A 9,540-nucleotide genomic window follows, 5' to 3' on the forward strand; every position below is an offset into this window, starting at 1 on the left:
AGGGGAAAAAAGATGAGCATATTTGTGGATTATTCTATTAAAAAGACAAGTAATCCTTCTATGCTATAGCAAAAGTGTTTAGGGTTTTTGTGTTTGAGTTGTAATACACTCCTAAATGTATCCTATTTCTATGCCAAAATTAAAAGATGCATCATAGACTTTCTCTTGATTGTTATATTAGCTTTAAAGTTATGATCTTAGTTCAGTTTCTTTATAGTTAAAACTGACCTGCTTCAAAGATATTTCTCTATTCCAAGCTACTCGAAGAACATTAGTAAAGAATTTCTTGTTTTTAAACTATTATGTATATTTTACTATAATCTCTCTTATAACCCATGTAACTGTCCAATGTTTAAAATAACCATTATCTGCCAATCTTCAAACAATGTCAATACATATGAATGAAGTTGTAAAGGATTCTGAGGATGTCACTATGATGTTACGTTGTATTACCATGATCATTTACAGCTACAGTCTCACGATATGCATATTTTCACCTTATTTACACAGCATTTAATCAACAAGAACCACTATTTCAGCAGAATCAAGAAAGTTACAGAGATGTATGCAAAAAATAACAATATATTTATCCACTTGACTCTAGAAAATAATATTCAGAGATGACTCAGTGGTTAAGAGCACTGACTGCTCTTCCAGAGGTCCTGAGTTCAATTCCCAGCAACCACATGGTGGCTCACAACCGTCTGTAATGAGATCTGATGCCTTCTCCTGGTGCGTCTGAGGATAGCAACAGTGTACTCATATACATAAAATAAATAAGTGATTCCTTTAAAAAATAAAATAATATTGAAATGTACTTTATCATACTCCATTTGCTTATGAGAATTTAACACTCTTGGAATACTATACCTCCGGACATTCCAAATGAGAACACGGGTGCCTTTTTTGCCTGGAATGGCATCGAACTGAGACAGCAGGTCTTTTTCACAGTTGAAAATCGAATAATTCAAGATGGCTTCTAGGCTGGGCAAAGAATCCTCAGTAACAATCATTTTTTGTAAAAATCAATCAGTCAAAGAAAATGAATATTTTCTGAGGATGCTATCAAGAAGAAAGAGTCATAATGAAACTCACTGGGTCACAGAAAAGGACATGAAACAAAAGGCCTAGCTGTGCCAAGGAAGAAGGTCAGTGGGAGGGGCCAAGAGAGGGTGAAGCAAGTATAATCCACACATTATACACATGAGAATGTGATAATGAAACACAACATCATACAGTTATATAAATTAATAAATATTAACAAAAGAGTGACTTTGGGTTCACCTGTAGACACAAAATCTAAACATAAAGGATGGGTATTATTGCTACCAGAAAAAAGGAAGTGGAAACTTGGAAAGGCTGTTTATTCAAAGAGCAAAATCAGTTATACTTGCAGAATAGAGCTGTAATGATGCGACATATACAAAGAAAGTACTTCATTTAAAAAAAAAAAAAGAGGTTCGAAGTCAAAATTTTAAACTATCTGAAAGGAGCAAGTTCCATTTTTCTGGCCATATTGCTCCCTACAGAAATGAGAGCCCATCTGGGTGTACACAAATGAACCATTCTGCTAGCAGACATGGTGGTAAATAGGACATTTTAGGAGCCTTTAGTGGCAAAGGCCCTGAGAATTTTACCATAGAACAATGGCTAGCCAAAAGATACTTTTATAAATCGAATTAAAACAGTGAGAATTTGAACACAGGGGAGAATCATTCAACTTCTGCTAACGGCCCACTCTTTAAAAAAAAAATTCAATAAGAGGGACATTTCAGTTATGTTTGAGACATGTGAATACCTCTTTAAATATAAAAAACATATTCAAAATATGAAATATCAAGTAACAGGTGGATTTGGCCTGAAGAAGAGATTCTGCCAAAGTAGTCAGACTAAGATTTAACCAACCACTCTCCATTTCTAGGAAGGATATTGCTTTGCTGGCTGAATGGAACAATTGGTACAATAACTGCCTGTGCCTGGATACACTCCAGGTAGGTCTGTGACAGGAGGCCAACCGCGAGAGTATTCCCATTCTTGGTGAAGACAAGAGCATCCTTTCCCAGTCGCATGGAACCCGACTTGAAACCATTACCAAAGACCCCGATGGGACACTGGCTTTTCTTTATTACTTTATCTGTAAAGCCAAAGCTGAAATTACAGAAGAAAAAAAAAAAGAGAGAGAAAAAGAAATGAGAAAGGTAAAAAGCATCCTAAAATAGTTAACAGAGAGAATTTGGCTAACACAGGCAGACCAGCAACAAGTTGTTTTTCACGCTTTTTGGTACTTCCAGGCAAAACATAGGAAATTACCATTGGGCTATGAGACCAATTTTCCAGTGCGGCTTGTTTGTACTTAAATATTAAATAGTTCTATATTCCAGAGTCACGCTTTGTAAATGCAATGCTCCTTCCTACTGGCTAACAGCGGGAGGAGCCAAGTAGGCCTCGTGCAGCTGCTTTTCTTGTTTCAATAAATCAGCCCTGACTCCTATTAGGTAGGGTTATATGAAAAGAGTCGTTTACCTGGAGAGGGTCATAAAAGCATGGTACTAAATGAGGTACTTGGACTAAACACCTTTTCATCTGGTCACACCACCCTCTAAGATTCTAAAAGAGATCGTTTATCTTGACAATTCAAACTCCCCACCCAAAGGATAGCCCTCCAAATTTTAAGCTTCTGTTCCATCTGCTGGGACAGTTCACTGGAATACAGCCAAGGGATAAAAATAGGTAGTTCTGCCTGTGAATATCTGCAAACAGCTGCAGTATAAAGTCTCTCTTGTTCTATTAAAGGCCTCTCACTGAGTCACCTCAGTAAACTCTGTCATCAGCTTACTCTGTGAGTCAGAATCCTTCACTTTCTTGTGTTTTCCATTTAAATACTCTGATACACATCCAAATAGCAGAGTACGAGAATATTTAGACACGTGACACCTACAAAATGATCTTCCTCTTGTACCTTCCGCCACCATAAAGAACATTGATTTTAAGGCTTGTATGTCTCCAGATTGCCCAATTTCAGACTGATGTACGGTGTCACTAGTTTTTTTACTGAACCCCTACGAGTTATGTATTATGTTAAGCACTGGACACACAACTATTAATAAAACTGATATTCTTGTCCTCAAAACTGATGGGCTTCATGTACTACAGATTAACTACTCCAATATTAGTGAAAGAGACATTGCCTCCACATAATGCAACTAAGCAGGTTGGCTCTGGTCTTACTCCTTCCAGTGGGGAAGATGGTTCAACTACTTGTTTTCCATTTCCAGAAGACTGTGGTGTTATTACTACCTCATAAAGGGGACCAGCTTTCAAGTTTTCTGTTCTATAATATTATATAACAATGTACCGATGCTCTCTCAGTCTCTGTGCATCCTACAAATAAATCTAATAGGAGATGAAAACATTTTTCTGGGAAGTGGTCCTCTGAAAAGAGAACACTGAGTTAACATTGCATTTGGGCCTTAATGATTCCAGGAAGCAAGGCCTATAAACTGGTAGGTTCGGATATTTTCATTCCTCTTGTAGAAGAGATGGCAGGAAAAGACAAGTTCATTAGGAAGATAAAGTTACAGTCTATGTAACATTAATTATAAAGTAATATTCAATCTTTAATTTTAAACTGACTCTAGGATTCATTCTGACTGGAGTGTCCTGTTCCTTATCTGTACTCCACATCTAATGAGAGCTCTAAAATTCAGAGCTCTTCATAAACAGGCCTTTTACCTGCCTCATGAAATGAATTTGTATGGTCATTTGGATTTAACGTTTTTTTTTTTCTAATGCTACAAAGAACTTTCAGTTAGTCAAGGAAAAGTGGTACAACAGGCAAACTGTCAATCTCTTATTTTTCTAGTCACTTCTACGTTTTGTCAACTATTTTCTCCTGCTTGTGTATAAATCATTGTCTTAGTTACTTTAAGAAGATCAGATGATAAAAGTTGAAAAGGCAAACTCAAAGCCAAGATGGAAAGGTAGAAAGCAAAGGGCAGAGGAACAGCAGCTCTTCACTTTCTTCTTTTTTCACTACCTCTTCCATGTGCTCTTTGCTTATATTTCTGGCATGATTAAGATGCATACACTTTTCTTTTGGTCTCTCATTACAGGTGGTTGTGAGCCACCATGTGGTTGCTGGCATTTGAACTCAGGACCTCCGGAAGAGCCTTCGGTGCTCTTAGCCTCTGAGCCATCTCACCAGCATTCCATGTGCTCTTTGATTTTCACCAAAGAGCCCACTTTAACTATTCTATTTAACTGCAAATGCCTAATATAAAAGCATTCACCATGCTTAATGACAGAGATGTGTGAGTAAAGTTTATATAGCTTTATATGGCTGAGATAATGTCAAAAGCGCCATCTTGGCTTAGATGGTTCGTCTTCACTAAGTCCATCTTGTTCCACCCTCTCTTGTAACAAGTAACACTGTTTATAAAGCCAAGGAACTTGGAGCCTAACACTTTTGATGGAATCCAAGAACATAGCAACTTCCTCTTGACTACCCGGAAGATGTCAGGAGTCTAGAATCTAGGGAGAGATGTAAATTGGGATGCTGACCAATGAGGGGATGTACATGAGCAGGCATTTGCATGTTTCTTTCCTAGATATAGTGGTGATGGAACATGTACTATAAGTGACTGTAACTGACAAGCATCCGATTACTCTCCAGCTGCTCTTTTGCAACAGACCTACTATGATCCCTGATTCTGAGCAGAGGCAGCAAAGGCCCTCAATCCCTGGCTCTGTGCTTCTTTTTAATCCTTGATCTTTCAAAGGGGCTTTCCACCTTGCTGGGAAAGGCCACATAGGGTACATACATATCCAGATTCACATATTATCAAGAAGCCAAACAGGACAGTAGGCCTTAAAGAAACTGAATGAAAGGTTTCCTTTGATTTAGTTTCATCCTTCCCCCTCGAGGAGCTGGGGCTGGACACAGGACCTTGCATATGCCAGGCAAGTGCTGTGCCACTCAGGGGAAGTACCTAGTCAGCCCAGACTTTCCTTTTTGAGTTCAATTTTCATAGGATTCTGTGTTTAGGAAAGAAACTGCTCCTTCACTTACACAGCCTGGTTTATCAGCCAGAAAACAGGAAGAGGAGCATAATGAGTCAGGAAAACAGGCACAGGATACCAATAAATGTTAGAGGTCAACCCGCTGTGACAGGGGCAATGATTTTGCACAGTTTGCACAATGGCTTCTATTATTTTTTCCAAATCCAAAGTAATTAGGCCATAAGATGAAAAATAGAAATAATAACTTATATAGTAATCTTCAAAACTACCTGTAAAATGTAGAGTAGGTTTTTTTCCTCAAAAATTGTGGTGAGCTAGGGCTATATAGACCAGTTAGAACAATACCTGCTGATCATGTATACTACTAGAAATACAATTGTGGGAAGTAGAGTCTTGGGGTAGATATTAGGATTGAACTAAATGATCTTCTTTAAATAAATGGTATCTTTTAGCTGATTCACATTTACTCTGAGATACAATCACAAGTCATACCCAGTATATACACTACATTAAGTATCCATTGGCAATGTTTTCTAAAATTAAGTTTTAAATATAAAGAAGTGCTCTAGCCCTAACCCTAACCCCTGGCCCTATTTGAATGAGATGATACTGATCCTTCATATTTTGCCTCAAGTGTCATTTTTGTGAGCCATCAAGTTATCTCAGTAGGCAGAGGCACTTTCACCAAGCTGGAGCCTAACCCCAAGTCTTCTAGAAGAACAGCCAGTGCTCTCAAACACTGAGCCATCTCTGAAGGCCCTGAAATTAGTTTTAAACCATCCTCTTCTTTTCTTCTATTTTATAACTATATCAACTTTCCTATAAATAATTGCACAGAAAAAAACTGGAAGGTGTTTGTATTTGCTGGACCTATTATTTGATGCCCATGTAACTGGCCTCCACACATGAACGTGAATGTGCACACAGATACACAAATATGTACATACATGTAACCACATACAAAAAAAGGTGGCTGGGTGACCAGCAATTTTTGAAAAATATAGTAATACAGAATTAGACATAAATATCATAGTTCTAGCCTACCAAAATTGTCTTTCTTTTAGTATGCACTATTAATTTTAGGGAATAAGACAGATCCCAAGTGCTGGGTTTACAGGCATGTGCTTCCATACCTGGCACTCAAATAGTCCAGTTAAGAGAGACTAAGGGAAGAAGGACTGGAGAGATGGGTCAGTGGTTAACCGCACCAGCTGCTTTTCCAAAGGACCTAAATGCAATTCCCAGTACCTACATGGAAGCTCACAGCTGTCTGTAAGTCCAGCTCCAGAGGATCTGAGATCTATGCATGTAGGCAAATACCCATACACGTAAAAAATATATATATATTTTTTAAAACAGAGACGAAGGCAAAAGATATAGACTGCTTAGTAGTAAAACATAACCACTTACTTGGAGCAAATGTTATTTTTGTTTCTTTGAAAGATCAAAGGGATTTCTCATAAACAGCTCATTCATAAAACTTTCACATAAAACTACAACACAATGAACTTGTTTTTCATTTTTTTTTTTAGGATGCTGAGCCCCTTCCCTCCTCCTCAGCACTGCTCCATTGTTCCCCATGTTTTACACGCTCTAGCTCAGGAAGCACATGGAGAGTTAACAACCACATCTGCTAGAAAGGAAAACTAAAGAACTGTGTTCTTGCACGGGGTGATAGGGGAAGACAAGAACACGCTAACATTCTCAAGCACAAATGTTTAAAATAATGAAATGAACTCAGAATGGTGATATGAATTTATCTTCAGCTGATCATAGCTAGAAAATACCATGTCTCCCCCTCCCACGGTTGTACTGTAAAACCTTCTAAGACTGTGTATGGGAATTCCATCTATTTCTCTTTCACAGTTCTAATGTATGAGTCATCCCACTCTAACACTTGTGGTTTAAGAATGAGTTTAGGTGAGTTGGGAACTGAGGAAGGTCTCAGATAAATGAAGAAATTCAGGTTGTCACTTAGACCATTTTCTTCTTCTCTGGAACTGTCACTCTGTGATTCCTACCCTTTCTTAACTGGTTAAATCCGACTCACCCTTTACATCTCAATTGGAAGAGTATGCTAACTAGAAGACTTTCACAAACCTCTGAAACCTCTGCTTTCACAAACCTCTGTGGTCAGATTGGGTTCCTTTGTAAACTTGCGCTATGAATCTAATGCTTTCCTATTATTATGCTTTTAGGATTTTATTATGGTTACTTGCTTTCATCATCTTAATTGCCAGCTGGATTCTATGTTCCACGAAGGCAGAAATATTGTCTGCTTCATGATCCATATCTTGACACTAAGAGATGCTTAATAAATGTTGATAGGGTAAATAGAAGTAAGTTCAAATATTATGGAGTTATCGGGCCTTAAACAGAGTTTGTGAAGCCAAGATTAAAAAAAAAAATAGAATAAAGACATTTTTACCTGAGCATTCGGTGGAGCTTGTGAGGTGTCATGCCACATCCGTCATCAGTAAAGGTCAAACAAGGTTTCTTCTTGACTTCCTCAACATCTATAAAGACCGTCCTGGCAGATACATCTGGATCTACAGCATTATCTGCAAAAGGTAGGTACCTGTAACATTAGACCTCCCCTTTCAATAGTCTATCAAAATCCCCAGTTCAGTATGAAGATATGTAAATCTGTCTTTGATTTCTTCCTACAAATTTTTCCTATACTTAAGGAGGCAGAAATTGTGGTCCGCTTACTGAGTTATGGAGGACAGCAGACAAGATGGCAGTTGATTCCCAGTTTCCATATAATGGATGACACTGCAATCTGACTTTCTCCCTACAAAAGTCAGGGGCTACGGAAAACATGTTATTTGCAAGGCATTTTGCTTTAATTTGGCCTTCCTACTTCTTGCCTCTCAAGACACTTTACAGCTCATGAACAGCAAAATGTGGCCAGAGTGAAAAAGTTGAACCAGCAGTTTGAGTAAAAATGGGTGTATCCTGTACACATTACAGTTCCTTTATTAAAAAAAAAATTATCTCCTACACCTTTAATCCTAGCACTTTTGAGGCAGAGGCAGGTGGATTTCTGTGAGTTCTAGGAGGGCAGATATACATAGTAAGAACCTGTCTCAAAAAAGAGGAATGGGCCTATTTTTGCAATCCCTTTTTATAATTATAAGGACCTGAAGGAGTCAGGTTAAAATTAAAGCATGTAATTGACTGCTTAAATCCCAGTGATGGCAGTGAGTCTGTTTAGAGAGAAAGACTGTCTCAGGTGGTTTTCTCTGTAATAAATGTGAGGCTTGAAATGGAAAACTGAATTAAAGTAGAAAACTGCATAGAATCTCCCACAGTTCCTCCTGTAGTACATCTTCACAAACAGCTAATTATTTAAGATTTCAAAAACATCAAACGTAACCAGATTAAATGCGTCATGTTCTCCATGTCAGAGAATGAATGACACTATCTGAACAGCCTACATCTATTGCCATAGACACAGGTTTACACAACCATTAACACATGTCTCATTAGGGCTCACTAGCCCTGTTAGAAGTACATTCTATACAAAAGGCTGTACACTATTGTTTGAATATGGTTTTTCCCCTAAAGGTTTATGTGCTGGAAGCTCAGTCTCTGGTGTACTAATGAGATGGCAGAGCCTTTAAGAAGCAAGGTCTAGTGGGAGGTAATTAGGTCACTAAGTATGCTACTTTGGAACGGAGTAATTCTGTCAGATCAGAAAGGACTAGATTAGTTTCCGCTAAAATGGGTTGTTTTCGTCCAAGGCCACCCTGTGTGTTTGGCTCCTTTCTGTACATGTTGAGCTCTGTTTTGACTTCTCTGGCACACTGTGATGCCTTGTGATGCAGCTAGGGGGCCCTTTCAGGGCTGCTGGTATGATGCCATTTGGACCTTCTAGGTACCAGAACCATGATCCAAATAAACTTACATACAATGCATTGATTGTTGGGAATTTTGTTATAGTGATACAAAATGGACTTACACAGCTAGGTACCTAAATTTTCTCTATTCCTAATAGTTTTGTAAGCAATATCTCTTCTGTATATCTATATATCTTTCTCTTGAAGACATTATATATGGATTTACTGATACCATATAGCTGGGTTGGAATAGCCATGTGGAATTCTGATTGCACTTTTTGCATTAATATCATTGATCAAATCATGCCATTTTCTCCATCGGCAACATCTTTTACAATCAAAGTATACATTTTTTTTTTTACAATACAATTATCAGTATCAGTTACAACCACTCAGATGTGTGGAATGTCTGCCAAACAAAATGAGATACAGATTAATTTCAAGTGCTACAACAGTGCAGTGCTGTCAAAGTCATTGATAAAACTGTCACTGGCTGTAATCTGAAAAAAAATCTGGACAGCTCTAGAAGGGTTCCAAGGTCTACTAGATTCAATCTGTAAGATCTAAATAAGATTTAAACCCCATATAAATGTGGCAATGGTACTGGGACTATATTTGCGAAGTTACATGTTGGTACGAAATGGTGGCATTAACAGAAATGTAGGGTTTTTTTTTTTTT

At 37.9% G+C, this 9,540-nt stretch overlaps 1 protein-coding gene across 2 annotated transcripts in view; it reads right to left on the reverse strand.

Annotated features, from left to right (window-relative positions):
- Positions 1–9,540, reverse strand: part of Morc4 (MORC family CW-type zinc finger 4) — a 48,340-nt gene that overhangs the window by 33,824 nt on the left and 4,976 nt on the right. For both annotated transcript variants that reach the window (XM_031368645.1, XM_031368652.1), the window contains exons 3-5: positions 7,448–7,580; positions 1,931–2,148; positions 871–1,018 (exon numbers count right to left, since the gene is read on the reverse strand). In XM_031368645.1, coding sequence (XP_031224505.1) covers positions 871–1,018; positions 1,931–2,148; positions 7,448–7,580 — 499 coding nt within the window. The remainder of the gene's footprint in view (positions 1–870; positions 1,019–1,930; positions 2,149–7,447; positions 7,581–9,540) is intronic.

This window comes from Mastomys coucha, chromosome X (assembly GCF_008632895.1).
Source record: "Mastomys coucha isolate ucsf_1 chromosome X, UCSF_Mcou_1, whole genome shotgun sequence".
NCBI lineage: Eukaryota > Metazoa > Chordata > Mammalia > Rodentia > Muridae > Mastomys > Mastomys coucha.